The sequence below is a fragment of the Gallus gallus genome, chromosome 1, assembly GCF_016699485.2.
Source record: "Gallus gallus isolate bGalGal1 chromosome 1, bGalGal1.mat.broiler.GRCg7b, whole genome shotgun sequence".
Classification (NCBI taxonomy): Eukaryota; Metazoa; Chordata; class Aves; order Galliformes; family Phasianidae; genus Gallus; species Gallus gallus.
The window spans coordinates 61,953,387-61,974,491 of NC_052532.1; the positions used below are offsets into that span (position 1 = coordinate 61,953,387).

General features: G+C 41.8%; 1 protein-coding gene across 20 annotated transcripts in view; it reads right to left on the reverse strand.

The window, feature by feature from the left end:
• Positions 1-21,105, reverse strand: part of MICAL3 (microtubule associated monooxygenase, calponin and LIM domain containing 3) — a 177,686-nt gene that overhangs the window by 31,453 nt on the left and 125,128 nt on the right. For 12 of the 20 annotated variants that reach the window (XM_040655489.2, XM_046904909.1, XM_046904926.1 and 9 more), the window contains 8 exons: positions 17,767-17,962; positions 11,695-11,933; positions 10,509-10,598; positions 7,288-7,425; positions 5,185-5,247; positions 2,134-2,238; positions 1,376-1,498; positions 897-988 (listed from right to left, as the gene is read on the reverse strand). In XM_040655489.2, coding sequence (XP_040511423.1) covers positions 897-988; positions 1,376-1,498; positions 2,134-2,238; positions 5,185-5,247; positions 7,288-7,425; positions 10,509-10,598; positions 11,695-11,933; positions 17,767-17,962 — 1,046 coding nt within the window. The remainder of the gene's footprint in view (positions 1-896; positions 989-1,375; positions 1,499-2,133; positions 2,239-5,184; positions 5,248-7,287; positions 7,426-10,508; positions 10,599-11,694; positions 11,934-17,766; positions 17,963-21,105) is intronic. The other 8 variants (XM_046904927.1, XM_046904912.1, XM_046904930.1 and 5 more) reach the window with 6 other exon arrangements.

Sequence of the window (21,105 nt, forward strand, 5' to 3'; positions counted from 1 at the left end):
TCAACTGTCACATGACCACTAGAGAATGAACTTCTCTATCTGTGTGCTCCTACAACATATTAAACACTCAGGTCTTTAAGTACTGCATTCGGGCATTATCCTGATGTGAAGTATAACTTTGTCTTATAGAATCATTGGATCGGTCTGAAAAAATAATTACCCTCCATTTTAATAGACAATGTTGTCGACAATTGCTGTCAGCAAACTAGCCTTATCCCGTCATCTGTCCATTGTGCAATTAAAATGGTTTATAACAAAACTCTCTAGGAAAGTCAAATCATTAAGCAGTGATTAAGCAAAACACTGGGGATAAATGTTTGAAATAAACATCTTAAGGGCGATAGACTTTCTGCTGTTGCATCCTATTAGCTGGAAATGCCACAGTAAGCTTGCATGCCGACTTCAGGGCTAACAGTACAACATTAAATAGCTCAGCTTCCTTCGGCTGAACTATGTTGTTACCCTGGAAAAAGTAAGCACTTCATTACTACAAAATAAGTAATACAAATAAGATTAGTACAGAATCTGGTTTTGGTACAGAAAGTATACCCAAACCAGGACAAACAAAAAACAGCTCACTGATGACTCCCATTATGCATCATATACAATATACTTCTTGTTAACTAGATTGAAATGAAAATATCCTCTTTAATTCTTTTTGCATTTTGTGATGGGAACTTGGGTGACTGTGACAGAGTCACTACACTCTAAAAGTAGAAAAAAAAGACAGTACATTATTTTTTAAGTCTACATAAAGTCAAATTTCAAGAACACCGATTATGGAGACCGGAAACCAGAAAAGAGCATGGCTGTCAGTTCTCAATAGTTTATCCAACCAAACTGTACTATTGAACTTCAGGTTCTAAGTAGAAAACTTGAATGATCCCCTTTCTTACCTCTACTTGTTCTGCTTTGAGACTATCAGCTGGAGACAGAGGAAGAACAATGTCATTAGTTGACTGGTTAGGAGCGGACGCCTTGCAAGGATCTACAGAAAGCAAAAATATGTTTAAGAAAACAAATGAGACTGCTGTATTCCAAATTTTCAATGTTACACACAGCAAGTAGTGACAAATTCCACAGCGTCTTACAAATTCTAGGTTAGGCATCTGGAACCTCATCAAAATTTTGTAAATGTTCAAAGCAGTAAAATTTTTTGTATAAAAGCTTCTACAAGAAGCAGCAGTTAGATGGGCTCTCACTCTTTCCAAAGCTGTAATCAATGGACTCGTAACACTCTTCACAAAATGTTTATGCAGGCATATACCTTGCCACTGAGAGAAGTTGGTTGAAATCCAACATGTTTAAAATATTAAATAAATGTATACCCAGAAGGCAATTACAATCATTCAAACAGTGGTGGGAAAGCTATTACCTTCTGACACGCTGCAAGAAGCATCCTCTGCTCCTTCTTCATCTTCAGAAACTTTTAGTCCTGGCTCTTCTACGTTGCTTCGATGTAAGCGATATTCGGCTTCTGCATCAGATGGGATGTCATCTGGTCATTAATAACAGGTTGGGCAGGAAGGGAAATAAAAAAAAAAAAGAAGATATCTTGGATGCAAGTCCATCAGGACATCTGTTTATTATTTTCAAAGTCTTTCATAATTCTTTCTTTCCATTCAGATGGTGCTAATCACTTTCATAACATGAATGCTTAAATGTTTTACTTCCTTTCTTAAGTGGCTGTAACAGTCACTTAAGTAGTACATGATAGATCATCGCTAGAAAGTACTAAAGAGGTAGTTGATGTTATAGCTTCTCAGTTTTCTAAAAACTTCTCAATGCTTTCTGGCATGTGCAGCTCTTTCTACACTAGCAGAAGATTTCTAGTACAGCACTATCACCTCTTCACAAATTTACTTCTATTTTTGTTATTTATACTGAACATGAACACAAGACTGAGTCCTCTAAACAGCAGATGGGGAAAGGATGCAAGAAATTTGTTCTACAACCCATAGCACAGAGGTTTTTCTGTTTCTTTTTGTCCTTCAAGCCTGGCTCCCTCTAGACTATTTGAAAGAAACTCCTAGTAAAAACATGATAAGGCTTAAGTACCTTCATACAAAGTGTTTTATATCAATACAATTCTGTTGACATAAGAGGCTCACAAGATGCACAGAGGTACCCTACCGTCATCCAGCTCTGCACCCGTGTCTCCCTCTTCACCCGCCTGTCCTTCAGTGTCTGCAGGCTCTGTGCCCAGCTCATCCTCCACACCATTATCCTCACACGAAGCTAGAATATATTCCAATATTTAGAGAAAAGAAAAATATCTATACGGTGAATAGGGCATACATTAAACTGAAATCATAGTGGACATGTTTATTTATTACTGCCAGAACATGAAATTCTGAAGTGTGTCAGCTAGAAGGACGTAATCTGAAATGATACTTTCAAACTCCAAGAAAGAAGGGAGTGCCTGCGCCTTGGGATTCTGTAAGGCATTTGCAGTGAGAGCTGCCAGGACTTTTCTGAGAAGAAGGCCTTCTGAAAAAATTCAACAAGAAGGGGACTGAGAGGCCACCAAACCAGAACTACGTTTACTATTTTTCCAGTAAATCACTATCACTTCATAGCACACGTGTATTAGGTGAAAACTGAAATCTCACAGTGTACCACAACTATTCATCTAGAAATTGAAACAGGCTTTTGAGGATGTAAGTCAGAGATGAGTAGTCTAGCACTAGGACTGAACTTTATTACATGTGGAAAATGTTAAGCTCTGGGCAGCTGTGGCTCTCTTTGGCATTTGACATTGGCAGCTGTAGCAGTATTTAGTCACGGGAAGAGAGAAGACCAAGCTATGAGGTCTACATTTCATTAATAAATGATATTAGAATAACTTAAAAGCAAACAAAAAAACAACCCCACAAAAAAATACCCAACAACTACAAAAAAAACCCACAACCCACAACACCCTGACCCATCTCTAATGCTATGAATGTTTAACTACGATTTTCTTCATTAAGCATTTTCACAGAATGCCATAATTTCAAACATGATTTAAATATAAAGAAGCACTTCCAGATTTTTCACAGTAGAGTCAATGAACTACATTTTTAGCTTTGTGCAGCGGGTCATTTAACTCTGTTATATATCCACCTATTGCAAATGCATACACAGTCAGCATGTGTCATCATGCACAATGTTTGCTAACTATACATGTAGCACCCAATCCTTCAACAATGATTCCTGGTCACTCTTTTACAGTAAACTATTCACTGCAAGCCTCTGGACCTGCATGCACACATAGTCACACTGTCCTTTCTAGGAGGGCTCCTAGCAGTTTCCCACAGTAGAGTTGGAGGCTGTTTCCAGTAGGAGTCTGGATGCATTCCCCCAGTTCTGGATGACAAGGAATTTTAGCCCTATCGGTGTGGATCACACTGTGTCATCTTTCTTCAGAGTCAGATAGTGGACACCGATCTTTTTATTTGCCACTGAAGATTGGGCATTTGGGACCACAGATATGTTAGCATTACTAATTAAGACAATCCTGAAAATAAACCAACCCTTCCTAAAACTGAGGTCTTACAGTCTCTCCTCTTTCTGTTGTTCACTGATCTCAAAATATAGCCTTCAGTGGAGGGCTTGTCATATACATTCAACCTTTTCTACAAGGTACCTTTTCTATGCTTCTTCCCTCTGTAGTATCATTACAGACAAACATATGCGTTAATTTATTTTGTCAACTACTGTGAAAAGGCAATTGTGCTTACTTGTGATACAACACTGGCCTATTCCCTTACACCACAGGCTTATAAAATACAGTCTTACAGAATTAGAGTATAGGAGACTGAGTCACACAGCAAAGGCTGGACTTCCCAGAGAGGCATATATAAATGTACTGAACAAAACAGATCGTGTCTGATTGTTGATGAAGTATGCACTAGCCTATGTTGTTTAGGGAATAATAATGTCATGGGATGGTTTTATGATAACAGCAAACATGAGTAATCTTAATCAAAACCCATAGAAATGTAACCTGACGTTAGGAATATCTGATCCCACTATGTGCATGTTTGTCTTCAGATCCAGAAACCATGAGGGGACACAATACACACAGGGAGTGTTGGAGGGAGAAGAGAAAATCAGCTCTTAAATACGTTGGTATACAAACCTCGAGTGAAGATTATGGACGCACAGACAAGGAACGACTTGGAGCAAGGGGGATCCCATTTTGAGGGACACGGAGAGCTTGCAGGTGGTCGGTTATATTATACATATACTGTGCATATACGTATACGCAGTTAGGATAAGAAGCAAGAGGCCAAAAGCTGTCACACAATAACTCAGAAGCTACGCACTATGGCAGCCAGAAACTGGGATGAGCACTTTGCTTGTATCAGCTAGCAGCCAGGAGCAGGCTGCACGATGTGCAGCTATCTTGTAAACCACTGCTCTCTTGCCAAAGCAGCAACAGCAGCAAAGTTGTATAGATGAGCTAGCTATTCTGATGTGCCAAAGCAACTTCGCTGCAGATCTACTACGTATCTGTAACTACTTCTGTTCCTCTAGTTTAGATACTTGCATTGCTTACAGAAATCTACTCCCTCAACTCTAGTCCCAGAATCATCAGTTTTATAACACAGCTTAGATGACTGCACAACAAAAGCAAGAGAGCTCTACCTACCATCCTTCAGCTTTACTGAGGCTTTCCTAGATATGTGGATCCCCAAGCAAAAGCCAACAGCCATCATTATTCTTAAAGATCCCACCTTCAACCTTAATCTTCTTTCTTGTCTTCTTCATCAGATAGCTAGTCTGCAGTTGCTATAGATGACTGCTATTGCATTCAGCACCCTGTCCCTTAACCTTCTGACTGCAAGAAAGCCCCACGTTCTTGTAGTCAAGGAGCAGGGAGAATAACACCTGGTCTACTTTTCACTATACAAAGAGAATCAAAACACTCAACTAGATGTGCCTCCTTCATTACACCAAAGATAACCTCTCTATTTGGCCTCCCTTCAGAAGGGTTACAACAAACACTGAGTTCATGCAAGAACGGGCTGTCTGAGCAAGGTGTGCATGCACACTCCCCTCCCTCCCTCCACTTCCCGTCATGCAGTAGCGATAGGGCTGTAAGTCCAGGGTTAAAGTACCAGCTCAGCTGCTGAAGGCATGGAGAAGAGACGGGCAGGGTTATTGTGCATTGGAATACATTTAACATCACCAAACTACCTCCAGGGACCGTCTCCAGCCACGCCTGTACCGCCTCATGGCGTACGGAGGGAAGGTCGGACGCTGAATTTAAAAAACAACAAATTATAAGAAGTCAAAATTAGACCATCGGTAAGCGCCTAAGTCAGAAAAGTGACAAAGGGAGAGTCTTCGCTTAGAAATACAGGAACAAAACCTATGAGATGTTAAACAACAGATTGTAGGCTCAGGATTAAAATAGAGAGAGCAGACAAAAGTCAAGGGCCAAACCCTTAGGCTCTGCCACGTAAATACACAGTGAGAAAAATGCAGCATCTGACCCACAGGTTGCTGCTGCTGTGCTTCACCTGAAACTCTGTACAGGAAGGAAACCCGCAGCTGCAGGAACTGAGCTGCCTGGGTTTGAAGGCCTGCAGATAAGAAGGGGCACTACAGCACAGTGGTAGGGGCTTCTGTGTGCTGCCACACAGCCCCAGCCTTCAGAACAAACCCCTCCGCCACCAATTCCCTGGTAAGCTCTCCAAGCACCTCATAGCTCAGCTCAGACAGAGACAAGTTTGTCTACTGAACTCAGATGGAAAGCTTAGAGCCTACCCACAAGTGCTTTGTGACAGTCCGTGCAGAAAACAAACTACCTGGACTGTATCAGAGTGTAACCGAAGGAGCTCATCTACTGATCAAGGTTTTCCTAGTCTGGCCTAATTTGAAGGGAAGAGAAGGAAATATTATTGTTCTGCTTCCCAAGAGAAGCTGGAAAGACCACAATCAACTTGGAAGGATCAGCGCAGGTTTCCCTCTGTTTTGCTGGCAGGTGTACAATGCAGAAAAGTGGAACTATAAAACGTCATCTGACAGAAAGAATTCAAAAACTACAGTGTCACAGACCCTTGGGCTGAAGCTAAAGCAACCTCAGTCGTGGTAAGCTTATGAAAATATGACTTCTTTTTAAATGTTGTTCTTAAAGCGAGAGCTCTAGGACTACTGAATATTACAGAGAGTGGAACGCTGCATGCTTCTTACTTGCAGGGAGCTGTTTTCACACCAGAAAATCCCAAATGCATCCTGCAAACTGCAACTGTAAGCGTGGCTGAACTGAACTGGAACTGTGTATCAAGTTGGATCATGATTTAAAAAAAAAAAAACAACAAAAGAAAAGCTATCTAGAAATATGAGGAAAAGATCATTATCTGGAATGGAATGTGATCAGGCAAGATGAGGTAAAGCCCTAGGGTTCTGTAATACAGATCAGAGCTTAATCTCATATTTCCTGTGAAAGACATCCCTTCTCACAACATACTTACTCCCCCTGCAATTCTGCCACAGTAGTTACAAGGCTTTGATAGAAGAGAGCCATTCAGTAACAGCATCGTTAGTTTTAACTAAGCTCAGCCTTCTGCACAGGGAAAGCACCTACAACACACTTACCTTAAGACACACTGTAATGCAGTCTAGAATAAGGGCTGCAGGGACTCACAGAAGGTGTTTATAAGACTGCTAGACTGTTAGCACATTCCCCTTCCAAAGTTCTCCTTTAAGCAACTGTCAATCCAAAAAGCTCACACCTCACTTTAAAAAATAGATATACTGTCCAGTCTTCAATACAAGGAGTCTACATAACCCATGGTGAGATATGCAAGCCTTTGGAACTCCACCATTCACCAGTGACACTAGGTGCAGTTACACAGTTTGAAAAACAGCTGTGGAGAGATAGGCTCAATACAGAAGCCAACTCTGATCTTTGCTGTAGCAGGTACACAATATAAGCCTTTAACTTCCTCTGAAGAGGCATAGAGTCCTCTCTGCCACAGAAAGCACTGATACCCCTGAAGTCAGTTACCAGGACCTGATTACCAGTACTCTGTACAATGAGAAGAATGCTACGGAGCCAGAGCAGGCACACGAACAGCTCAGAAGTCACACCAACGCAGGGCTGAGGAAGCACTCATTTTAAGTACACACTGACCTGAAAAGCAAAATGTTTAACCAAGTGTAATTTCAGAAAGCGGTTCCTTTGGACCACAGCTGTCCCTACTGTCCACTGCTCTTGAAGGGCACAGAAGCAACAGGGTTAAACAGCTGCAGCTGAGATCTAGGAGCTGATGGTGCAGGGCAGGGGAAGATTACCTCTGGAGGTGGAGGACTTGGAGGCTGGGACCATTTTTTCCTCCTCCTCTTTTTCACGGATGTGTGTCCAGTGCACATCTGCCAGAATCTCCAGAGGATCAACCGGATTTACAATCTGCTGCAGCCTAAGGTTTCCAGCTAGCAGATGGAGGAGGGGATGGCATACCAGGACGCAGTCAGGGTGGAATGAAAGACAGGAAGGAAGAGATGGGACAACAATGGAAAGGAAAGGTAACACATCATAGGAAAGGAAATAAGAAAAAAGAAAAGAAGGTATTACTGGCTAAGACAGTTTGCAAGACAGAAAAAGTTCAGCATTGTGTGCACACATACACTAACACAGAGCTCTTCAGACTCCCCACCAAAGCTCAATAATGCCATTCCAGAGGCAAAGAGATGCTATCAAAAACATCATTGCAGATTATGCCTATTGCAAGCAGCTTCACTGAAATGAAAGACATTCCCTGGGTGTCCAACAGACATGTGGTATGTAAATACCAATGTAGCAGAAATTTCCAGCTCCTTCAGCCTATTCTTCATGATTATTGCCAAAGACATCTTGCTTTTAAAGGACAGTCTGCACTGTAGCTTGAGGCACCAAACCAAAAGGTCTTTCATGCCCTACTATTGGGTTAACTACTCCTATTTATGCTGGATAGTACCTCCTTGTGAATTAAATTACATGATGGATCTCAGAGTTTTTCATGCGTGTGGATGTGTATGCACGCTTAAAATAGTACACTGCAATCCTGCTACTTTGCACTAAAAGGCTTGTTCAAAGGGTACAATTCTTTTTCCGAAGAACATCAGTATTTTCATTATGACTTAATAGCGTCTCCACTTCCTCACAAGGGACTTCCTGTTACAGAAATGAATTTGTTTAAAGTAGATCGCGTTACTCCCCAGTTATCTGCCTATACAACACTCAGACATGGATAGTCAAAGAGAACAATGGGCGCACTACTGAAGCAACTGATAAGCAACTGCTTAACTGCTGCAAATCACCCATGTTGGAAACATCTAACCTGCTGCATATCATATTGACAGACCCTACCTCTGTTGCTGCTAGTTATGGGACTACAGCTCCGGTTTTATTTACCCATAAAAAACCCCAACTTATTCTACAGGGAACAAGGTGTTCAGTGTCTTCTGGAGTGGTCTTCAGAAGCAAACGATCCATTCTGAAAAGTAAAATGCCACTTACTTCATAAGCAGTAAGCCAATTTTTAAAACAGCTGATTACCCCCTACGTAGGGCCAACACTGCTTCAGCAGTTAAAAGCCTCAAAAACAATTAGGTTTTCATGTTGTGTACTAGTGTTTGAAGGAAATAAGAAACATCAGCAGCATTTAGAAGTTACACTCATCATTTCCTGCTGTCTTGTTTTAACAAAGGTCCTCTTTCCCAGCCATGTTTTCCCCAGAAACGACAAAGTGTTTGAGACTTCCGTTTCAGAAATGACTGTTTGTGACATTTGGCATCAAAACTGCAGAAGAAACAGGCAGAAGGAACTGCAGGAAGGACAGAATTACCTGTTGGTTATTAAAGAGGAAAAGGGGTCAGATGCACAAACTCAAATGCAGAGCGGAATTCACAATTTAGCCAAGGATTCAGCAGTTTTAGGTCTCTGTTACCTCATCAGAGAGCTTTCTTATCAATCAGCACAAACCAGAGGACATCTTGCAGGGACAGAGTTCTGGGCTTTTCTCACCGCAGACCAAAGCACTCACATGCAGGCCCCAAGATGAGTAGAAGTTAGCATTTGCATTGCCAAACAAAATTTTGTGTTAAACGGTTTAGGTTTGCCAGCAATGGCTGAGAAGTATATAGTCACTCAGCAAGGCTAGGAAAGAGCAGGTCCCACGTGATCTCTATGTTTTAAAATGGATTTCTCTGGGATTTAGACTAGCGTAACATACCTTCAGTTCCCCCCACAAGCCTCCAAACAGAGGCCTGGGCCCGTCCCACTTAGGACGTAGATCCTTTTCACCTTTTCCAGTAAATAAATAGCAGTTTAAACAGCACGGCCAACTGTGCAGGAGTGCTGCTTGGCTGACAGGCAAACCTGATATTTCCTTGAGATCTAAATGCTTGAGAATTTCAAGAGACACTTGGTGTAGCCCTCTCTCAAGACTGCCTGCTAAGTTCTACAGGAAGTAGGCTAATTCCACTTACATATGGAAAGGTAGCTTTCCCCTCCGGGCCCACTGCAGCACTTTCTAAGAAGCGAGCAGTCTGGATGATTAACTTTGGATGATTAACTTTAAATGGAGCGAGAAGCCACTCTCTAATCAACTCCTTGGAATCCAGGTCTAGAGAACAGTAGCAGCTACAACAGCTTCATTTATGCTCTTCAGCCACCTTACTAATACTTCTCATTCTTAACACCAGAAAAGTTAATTTGGAAAAAAAGCATAACTTCTTTTTTTTTTTTTAAGGAAAAAAAAAAAGGTCAGAAGCTAAGCTACAGTTGTTACAACCATACGCTGCAGAATAGGCAGTTAGGTGAATGGGTAGGCCCTCTTACCTGCAGTAAGGCACTTGGGTTCTCCTCTTATGAATTCTGGCTCTAATGAACCACATTGAGGGACTAAGGGATTAACAAGCTATTAGGACCAAGTGCTTCAAAAAAACAAAAAACAACCATCAGAAATAAACCGCAACAAAACGCATGATGGAAAACAGCACAACTAGTTGGATAGGGATGTCAGGTTCATCTCATGCCCACTTTATGATCGAAACTTCTGAGGGATTTCCACCATTTGATTAGCTTCCCAGTAGACTATCCCCACAAACACACAGTCACAAAGGACAATAACAAAAAATGCAAGTTTGCCCACACAATCGCAGCACTCTGGATGTGTCCCACATGTCTGACATATTGCACAGGTGTGCAGTATGTCTGTGTGTGTGTATGGACCAAACCTGAAGCTCCTAAATGTGTGGGGGCCACTGTTCATGCACATTACAGTTGCAAATTGTCCAGGCTTTCTGGATACCCTCAAGTGCTGGGCAACTATTTTTTTTTTCCTAAAATCAGCAGCATTGTCAGGACTGGGGCATGGTGCTTTAATCAGGAGATGAAGGTAACAACTGCTATCAAATCAATATTTAGAAAGCTGGTAAAGTAATTATGTAAAACACAGAATCTTCTCGTGTGGGACCTGCTCTTTAAAACATTCCCCCCATACTTAGGGGAAGTGGAAATAGCATATGGGTACCTTTAAATGTACCCGTGTCCTCTTCATTTGAGAGACGTTGAAGCCAGAGGCCTTGCTGCAGCTCTTTCTCCCAAGGGCAATACTCTCCCTCTACAGCAGAGGGAACCACACATCCATATATCACATCAGACACACGTGTGTACACACACAAGCAATGGAGAGAGAGAGAAAGAAGGAAAGAAAGAGAAAGGACAGCATCAGAAAGAAAGACCAACTGGAAATCCACCAAGACCCCTTATTCCTACTGTGTGTAGCAGGAAAAGTGTTCAAAAAAAACCCCATCTGTCTGAGCACACCAAGATTTAGCAGACTAAACATGCATGTTACTGCATTAACAAAGCAGGCCTGACTTTCACAGTTCCTGCGTTCAAAAAACAGGCAAGCAGCCTGCTGACCCGATGAGCAAAACTGCCACTAAGACCTAACACAACAGGACCAGTGTGGCAGTAGGTCATCAAAGCCCTTTGTGAAGAAGCTCTTTGGAGTCTACAAGTCTTCACAGAAGGGAAATGCAAGTATAAAGACAAAGACAACATCAGTGAGAAAACTGGAATGGTGGTGAAACACTGAAAATGTCTGTTCTTAGCACAAACTCTGCATTTTGATGACTGAGACAAACACACAGGGGAAGGAGTCTTTCCCTAAGATTTTCCACAGAAATCCCTCAGAGTGAGAACAAGAATCCTCTGAATTCCCTGAACTTCTCAAGGTTGTCTTTTAACAAAGGAGAGCTAAAAGCAGATTCTTCTGGCATGTCCTGCTGTCAGTGAGGGCACTACCCCTGAGCGAAGCACCCCGCAGCACTGAAAACACTGCCTCCACAGTGCTTCCAGTTCTTGTCATCAAGGAACAAAGAGTCCATTCAAATCCAATTCCCAATAAAAATAATAAATAACAATAAAACAATACACTGTCACAAAGCTGTGAGTTGCACATGTTGGCATGGTGTATGGACAGCATACTGTGCTGGTACTAGCACAGCAAGTGCTCCATGGGGGAAGTTCTTTCTGTATCCAGAATGGACAGTTTAAAGCTTCCCTCAACAATAACTCCCTCAAAAACCAACGTAGTAAAAAAGCGAAAGGAGAAAGAAAGTTTTCCAAGGCTCGATCTGCAGAATAAGAAGTACACAGCCCAGTCTTCTCTGTTGTCTAGTGGAAGAAAAGGACAAATCAATATGTCTAACCTTCGCTAGACTCCTCTTCATACTCCTCATCGTCCTCCTCTTCCTCATCTTCTTCTTTGTCATCGTACTCATGATTTTCCTCGGCCTCGATCTCTTCTTCACTCTTCCCCTTCAATAGGGCATGGATGCGCACAGCCTCTTTCCATGGCACACCTCCCAAGTCTGAAGGGGGTTGCTGAGGCAGCAGCAGTTCATCATCTTCATCTTCATCTTCCTCCTCCATCTCAGACTCTGAACTGCTGTAAAGGTTTAAAAAAAAAAAAAAAAAGATGAAGAAACCACTAGTAAATGTTTCCTAGATCAGCCCTGGATCACTGACAAGTCATTTCAATACATACAAGTCCGATACACACAATGGAAACCATAATACTAATTTTCTGCTTTCAATATTTCGTATGCATTTTCAGTGACAGCACTATGTGTGGCCTGTAGTGTGGTCCTTTCAAACAAGGTGACATAAAAGTGCTTGTGAAGCCATGCCCAAATATTTGTGCAGTATTAATTATTACAGTGCGTGATCATACAGTGGAGAGAAGTGACCTTCCTAATACCACATTGCTTCAGATAAACTGGCGCAAGAGTGCTTGGCAGTACCGTAACGTAGAAGGTCACATCTTTGGATAATGGCAGCTTCTGCTAGCGTTTTGGATAGCTAAGATGTTTTTGGCACTTGCTGGGGACAACTACAGAAGACTTTATGAGTAGAAAGAACACACAGCACAACTATCAGGTGCCAAAGATACAGCATGTGAGAGCTAAGGAAAGCTGGAAAAAAAAATGCTAAATTCCTCACTTTTCTAAACAGAATCATAGAATGGTTTGGGTTGGAAGGGACCACTAAGATCATCTAGTTCCAACCTCTCCCTGCTACAGGCAGGGATACCTCCCTCTAGACCAGGTTGCTCAAAGCCCCATCCAGCCTGGCCTTGAATGCTTCCAGAGAGGAGGCATCCACAACCTCGCTGGGTAACCTGCTGACATCTCTCACCACCCTCACAGTAAAGGATTTCCTGCTAATATCTAGTCTAAATCTACCCTCTTCCAGTCTGAAATCATTTCCCCTCACTATATGCCCTCCCCAGCTCTCCTGTAGGACCCCTTCAGGTACTCTAATGCCTCCTCTTCTCCAGACTGAAAAGCCCCAGCACTCAGCCTGTCCTCATAGGGAAGGTGCTCCAGCCCCCTGATCTGATCGTCTTCATGGCCCTCCTCTGGACCTGCTCTATGTCCTTGTGTTGGGGGCTCCAGAACTGGGCACAGTATTCCAGATGAGGTCTCACGAGAGCAGAGTAGGTGGGCAGAATCACCTCCCTTGACCTGCTGGTCATGCTTCTCTTAATGCAACCCAGGATACAGTTGGCCTTCTGGGCTGGAAGTGCACACTGCTGCCTCATGTTAAATCTTTCATCAACCGATACTCCCAAATCCTTCTCTTCAGGGCTTCTCTCAAGCCATTCTCTGCCCAGCCTGTATCTGTGCTTGGGATTGCCCTGACCCCGCTGCAGGACCTTGCACTGAGCCTTATTGAACTTCATGAGGTTGGCATGGGCCCACCTCTCAAGCGTGTCCGGGTCCTTCTGGATGGCATCCCTTCCCTCTACTGTGTCAACTGCACTGCTCAGCTTGGTATCATATGCAAATTTGCTGAGGGAAACAGATAGAATTATCATATGTATCCAATTAAGTACAGAGTGTACACAGTGACAAAAAACCATAGGAAGCAGTGTAATTACAATGATGAGCTCATTATTCTCACAGTGAAGTCTAAAACATGCAATACAATAAATCATTGGTGCTCCTTAGTAGGCATCTCTCTTTGATTCTAGCAGTTCTTCTGTATAGGCAGTAGGGACAAGAAATTGTCTATAGACCTGTCGTTGTCTATTCAATGACACTGCATCTAGCTCATTCTTACATGCTGGACTACTTAGAGATACTGGGAAGAAAGATGGTTGCATGTCATTGGAAAACAAATGTGAACCGTAACACCTTCAGAGAACGCATCCACATGGTGACAAAGTATTCTTTCTTTATTTTTCCTTAATAGAACATTGTCAGAAAAGAACTGCATTTACTAGAGCAGCAGTTGGATGTTTCCCATATAAACGTTAGTAGGCCCAAATTCATCTCATTCGAAGGACAAAGCTACTACGGCTAAAATTTAGGTGAATCATTTGAGAGCAGTGTTCTGCTGCTGCTGCTTCCTTACGGAACTATCACTGCAGGCAACCAACTGATGATACCTTTGGCAGAACCCCTTCCACATAAACAATGAGAGAGAAAACAGAAAAGCTAAAAATAGCAAAGGATGAAGTTTAAATTGCATTCAGGTCTATAAAATATACCTCCTATTGACGTTGCAATTCTTCTCCCTACACATAAGATTTTCGTTATATGAGCATCATATGTGACAAACTGATGCTTTACAATAACAACGTACAGCAACACCCTTTATTTTGTATCGTAAATAAACATTTTCAGGCTTAGAACGTTAAGTTATTCTACCACTACATGAACCTATCATACTTATGTAATTTTATTCAGCTGCTAGTATGAGAGACTGGTTTTGATAGTGGAGTTAATGAAGAAAACATCATTTTTTCATGTCTGGACTGTCACTTGCTTTTGTCCACGGGCTTTGAAAGTTCTACTGCATATATATAAAATTATTTTGACATTCATGAAAAGCTAAAGTTATAAGCCACATTTTCACAGCATAGATTGAATACTTATTTTTAATGGGCTGTCTCTTTTTTCACATGCTAAACACAGCTGCGTGCCGTGGACTCCACGTATATTCCAGGAGAATGGAGTATATTCCAAAAGCTTTACACAGGTATGCTCACAGAGATAAAAGTGATGTTTCCATCCTCCCTGCTCCCCGATTAGCAGCACACTTTCCTGCCCTTTAGTATGGAAATAAACCTGACAGGTGCTGCACGCTGGCTTGTTCATGGGCTGTCAGCAAGGTTTACTGCTGCTCCAACTGTTACCATGACTGCTGAGTGGGACAAGCTCTTCAACCAGCCGGCTTATCTCATGTAATACTGACGACATGCATTCTTTACCACACAGCTCACTTCACCTTCCATGGCTTTTATTTATAACCTGCTTTTTGTTTGACCTTTGAATACTGAGAAATGAGAATCTGAAAGAGCAGCGGGATGACCTGGTATAATGGCCATTCCTTTCAGCTTGCTGATTATGTGCCCCAAGAAATAATTCAACAGGTGACACTTCTTTTTTTTCTTTTCTTTTTTCTTTCTTACAAAGTGGCAATCAAACAGTAAAGTTGGTTACTTTATGGAATTCTATAAGCAGTTGAATAGCCCTTTGAAGAGATGTTCCTACACAGATGCAGTGCTGTGGAAAGGAACCTGAACTGTGGAAGTGAACCTCTTCCATTCCTTTGCCATCCTCCTTTTCTCACTCAGAGGGCAGTGAGGCCCTGGCACAGCTGCCCAGAGAAGCTGTGGGTGCCCCATCCCTGGGGGCATTCAAGGCCAGGTTGGATGGGGCCCTGGGCAGCCTGAGCTGCTGGGTGGCAGCCCTGCCCATGGCAGGGGGTTGGGACTGGGTGGGCTTTAATGTCCCTTCCAACCCAAGGTGTTCTGTGATTCTATAATACAAGTCAACACCACATGCACTGTCCTGTCACGCTCCTTTGAAAGGTCACCATAACAGAGGATTACACCACAAGTGCAGATGACATATTGCACATTACTGCAAGCTAAACTCAATGAGTAAGGCATGTAAAGAGTTTTCTCAAATGCTGCATAGTCAGAGTGTCATTGCTTAAATGATTTTTGTCTCTTGAGGAGCTGATGGAAGATTAACTCTGTTTTGAGAAAATGTCCTTAGAATACAATCTTCTGTAAAACTCTCTGGAAAGTGTGTGCTCATGTGCATGTGTGCATACGTGCGTAGGGAAGGTGCGTGCCCAATGGCACTGTCTCTGATTTTGGAGTTCATATCCAGGTGAACCTTGAAGCTCAGTCCCTTACTCCTTAAGACACGGAGGGAACAAAAAGTCCTGCATTTCCTCCGCCTGCTCCTAACCCTGCGGCTCTGCACAGACAATGAAGATGATCAAATCAGGGCTCTGGTTGGCTTGTTGCAGGAATCAATTTTTTTTCTTTTGTTGCTGAAAAAGTGCTGAGACTTCTTCCTTTTTTTTCCCTTCTTTCTGTGAAATACCAGGCAGTTGATACAGCTGAGCAGAGATACAACACAGAGCTACATCATCTAGAAAATTCTGTGATGTTTGCCCACACAGCCTTATTGATGCTCTAACTAAATTGCTTGCAGTGTTTGGTTTTGAGATAAAATTTTCTCCAGGTCAAACTGAATGGGAATTTGGTAATTTTTTTTCTTTCCTTTCTATTGTAAGTGTGAACTTCCCTAGTAAACACTGCTTTGAACAGGCAAAATCTAGCAATTCTACCTATTACAGGCACAAATACTTAGTTCAATTCAAACCACATGGCTAACTAAACACATGCCAATGCCTACAAGAGGAAATCAAGCTACCTAACCTAATGAAGTAATGGCCTCAGTCTCCACAATTCTGCAGAATAACTCATGGAGATAACCAACAGCTTCATCCCAAAACGCCAAAGTTCTACTTTTTTAACCAATTCTTCTTCTTTGGAAATCTGACATTTACTGAACATAACCACCAAGTCCTGATTTACTGGAATCATGACAAATAATAATAGGACTCCATACTACTGAATTTTGGTTTAGAGCTATGAGCATAACAGACCACAAACCCCACAATATTACTAATGCCCAAACTGTCCCACTGATATAATTTCTAGGCCTGAATTGGGAGCTAAAGGAGGGATCAGTAAGGCAAACAGAGTTTGCATCTGCCTTTAAATTCTCTCATGATTACTCAACCAGACCAAAGTTCTCACTCGTGTAAAATATGTCAAAATAGTACCTTCTAAAGAAAAGAATAAGTGAAGGAATTAATTGAAAAGTATTATTTAGGTTTTGGAGAAAACTGCTATACAACTTATCAGCAGTTCCAAGGCACTCCTATTAAGCTACACCTTCATGAGTCCAAATCTACAGGCCCGCTGCCTAGACTGGCAGAGCTCAGGCTATTAGCAGTTGCCCATTTTTAGATGCTTCCTCTTCAAATTTAGATTTTTTACTACCTATAAACATTTTAATGCACATATCTGCATTCTTTACCACACCAATTCAATTTCACATGCATAAATGCAGTAAAACATTTTTTTCTACAGTCCTGTACCTGAAGGTAATGTATGCTTAGAATATGTTTGTAGGATCTAAACCTTGGGAAACCAGTAACAGCACTGTCTGAGTTTATTTCAAGAAGACTGATGGGCAGAATGAAAGCTGAAAATATAAGGGTTGATACTGTTACAATGATTAGAAACCGCTACCAAGAGACTGAGAATTAAAGAAGTGCAAGATATTCTTCATCAAATACTCCCTCAATGACTCCTGCAACAACTATTTCCTTCAGCTATACCTGCAAATACTTGGATTCTGATGTGTTTACGCATCACTTTAAATAAAAAGAGACATTTGTGAAGGTGTAACATATTTTTTAACAGCCGTAAGCACCTCTTCACACTAAGATCTCTAGGCTTCGCAGCAGCACTCTGTCAGGATTACGTGTGCCAAACTTGAGTTTTTTAACTAAAAACATTGTTGAATTGTGATGTAAAACAGATAAAAATTTTTTAAAAAGACAATTTTGGAACTCCCTCCCATCTGAGTCCATGTTCTGTTTTCTCAAAAGAATCATTTGTCTAAATAAATGAAAGAATGAATGAATTCTGAAATTCCTTTCCAGCTTAGGACTGAACTTCATGTCACTGCGGTACTACAGTTACCTGCTAAGAATGGCAGGAAGTTATTGAAAAGATAAGAAATTACAGCATAAAAATAACTATATACACACATGGAACATTTTCAAGAACTTTAGAAAAAGCAACCTGGTAAATAGCATGTTAAGAACAACAACAACTGAGTGAGCAATAGGCCAAAATCTGTTGGGATGGATATAAAAAGCTTACGGACGAGAGTACTAACCTGCTGGGCACATCCTCCTCTGCTCCTTTGTCCAGCACACTGCTGAGGTTATGCTCTGCTAGTGTCTCCTCAGGAACCTCTTCCAGTTCCTCCTCCCGTTGCAGTGACAGTCGGTAATTCTCCAGCTCAATTCGCTCAGGTGTGCCACGCAACCGCTTAGCAAGGCTGGGCTCTTCCAGCCCGTTTACATTAGGACCTAAAGAATAAGTCAGTGAATGAACAATAAATGCAACAGTCAGAACTGTAATTTCTGAGGAAATTGAGCAATTGGGAGAAATAGGAGGTAAATAAAGCAAGAGAATACCTTACGTCATTATCCCGTTCGCCACTACTGGCAGAACCTGCTGGGAGCCAGACTGCAAAAGGGAATCTGAGTGTTTTGGGATAATAGATGCTTAAAAGAACTTAAAATGTCCTAGTTGAGAGATGTTCTAGCTGCAAAAACCCAGAGCTGCAATGGAGTCTGCACAGGCTGGCCGCAGGCTGGACATGTACTCTGAGACAAAGTAGGAATGCTATGGGGCAAGCCTGCTGCATGATGTTAAAATAGCTACCTGTCAAGCCAGGTAGAGCTATAGAAAGCAAGAAAATATGACAAATACTTGAAGGAGGGGGGGGAAGGAGGGAATGAAAAGGTCCACTTGGAGTGATTTTTCAAACTTTTTTTTTTTTAGACTTGAATCCATTCACTTTTTAATCACTTTGTGATGAAATGAACCACAGTAAAAAATCTAGGTGAGATGTTCACAACCCCAGCAGCACGAAAACCAGAGGACTGTAAGTGCACGTGAACCAGGCAGCTGGAGAAAAGTACACAGAAGCTTTGTTCACTGTGACACTCAATTAATTAAACTCTAACCTACACTCATCCATCTCTTCTTTAAATCTTAGTATGTTAACGGGGAGCCACGGTTTACCTAGCTTACCATTTACAGAGCCTAATCTTTCCTAGCTTCTGTTTTGCTGTGCTAAACAAACCAAGCCTTCCTCTCATGAGATAAGCTCTTCAGTGCACTGATCATCTCCCAGGTCTCCACACCTGTCCCTGTTTGGATTAATCTTTCCAAAACCTGCATGATCTGAATTGTGCACAGCTTTCCAGATGAGGTCTTATCAGCGTAACATACAACCCTGCCAGAAATCACTCATCTGATACACCCTAAGAACACATTTGCCTATTTATATGCCACATAATACTGGGGGCTTTATTTATTGACTGATACTCAGATCTTTCTCCTTCTCTGCTTTCAACTGATAAACACCTTGCTGGCAGCCAAAATTGTCAACACTTTCTTGGCGCATGCATGACCTGGTACTTTCTAGTATTACATGTCTATTTTTAACATTGTAGTCCACATCACTTTGCAGTCCTCAGTGTCTGACATGCCTTTCCTCCTCTGCACTGATGAGGGCTGGAAATGTTGCCTCAGCAGTGAGCTTCATAGCAGATTTCTCCTTTTTGGCCAGTACTCTTAGCAAAAGCATTGCAAATATCAGTCCCCAGATCCACAGTCTGTAGGTATTACCCAACTCCATTACTTCCTTTTTGAATAAAATTGCTGAACTCCCCTTTGAGCCAGCTCCTCCACTACTTGACACTTCATATACTATTCCCTCATTTTATCCAGCTTAAATAATTATTTCCACGTGGCAGCTTTCAGGTACTTTACTGAAGTCCAGACTTCGGACGTGCTGTGTCTTCTGCTGAAGGATAGATTACTTCATAAGTAAGAGCTATCAGGGTAGTTAGGCACGGTGTTTGGTGAATCCATGTTGCATTTTATACCACTTACCTTCATGAGCTCAAAGGACTTCATTGCAGAAGTCTTTATTTACTCACTCAAAGAAGTTTTATCTACTGTTTACATTAACTGATATGTACTTGTTCAGATCTCCTTTTCTCCTTTTTTATTCACTTGCTCTCCTGGCTGTATCTAAGACTTCATTCAATGTTAGACTTATTGTCTGCGGACCCCCTTTTGTTTTCCCATATCATTAGACTAGAGAATGCTCTCCTTCCTTACCTTTGCACAGCCTAACCCAGCCCGAGCTTTCTCAACATTTACTTTATCCTCTCTTTGACCTCCAGGAGAGCTTTTGCTTTTTCTCTCCATTCTTTGCAGTTTCTCACTTTATTCCTATTACAGCCCTTTTTCAGGGCACTCACTCACCCAGGAACACGTTAGCCTCTCAAACAACAGACTACATAGGCCTTGCCATAACTAGAGGCATTGATCCCTCAGTCCTTCTCCAGAAAGATAAAATCTCATGAAGACAACTGCCAGGACAATCTTGCTCTCTTGCTTGGTGTTACTGAACCCCTCTATGATGTGGGCAAGTGGCTGCTGTGCCCCTGGGCTGGAACTACTGAGCTTCTTTATGGCGTAAACCCCAGCTGCTTGCTCAGGTGGAAGGTGGGAGCATCACCATCCATCTCCAGGGAGACTGCGGTCTCCATCATTTCCTGCTGCTAAGCCTTATGTTGTATTAGTGCTTTCAAAGTTTAGTGGAACTGATCTGTCTTCTCAGCTGGGATTCATGCTTCATTTCATTCTCTCTAGATGGTGATACCACCTCAGCCAAATCTATTTTTATAATCTGTGTTACATTCCCCAGCATTGAGCTCATAGTAACGGGAGAAATGACCTGGAATACTGCTCCGCCAGTTCTGGCTGACAGGGGAAAACCAAGGACTCTGGGTAATGGAAGAGCATCGAGGTGAGAGAAAACAACTAAAGAATTCACAGAATCAGCAAAAAACAAGAGCTGTTCTACTTGGAACTCTTTATACACAACAGAGCACTCAACTAGGCTCAGCTGTTTCCATAGGAATATCCTTTCACAAGCTGCCTTTAACTTGTTATCTTCCAGTGCAGACCCCAACGTAGCTGCAACATGCACCAGTGTAAAAAGTGATAAAAACAAACAAAAAAAAACCAGATAACTTTTTCACCATCTGACATTCTCTCACTCCTCTGATTTTCTAACTATCCTAAGCCATTTTTCTTGTCAGCCATTTTGAAGTTGGAAAAAAGAAAGAAAGAAATATTAAAAAACCACTCCATATTGTTAAACTATATGAATGGAATACATATATATATGTTCATTTCATTGCTACAGTATCTGGGTTAGGGAGAAAGATTGGTAGCAATAACACTGAGGTAAAAGAGGACTGAAAATCAAGCTGATATCTCTTTATATGCACTGCACTGGGGTATTTAATCTTCTGGGCATGTTATTCAATAAAAACAAAGGATCACCAACCTTCTAATCATGAAGACTCAGTACCAGTACAAACTGTACAAAGAGCATCAAACCAATTACCTCACAGTACAAAGA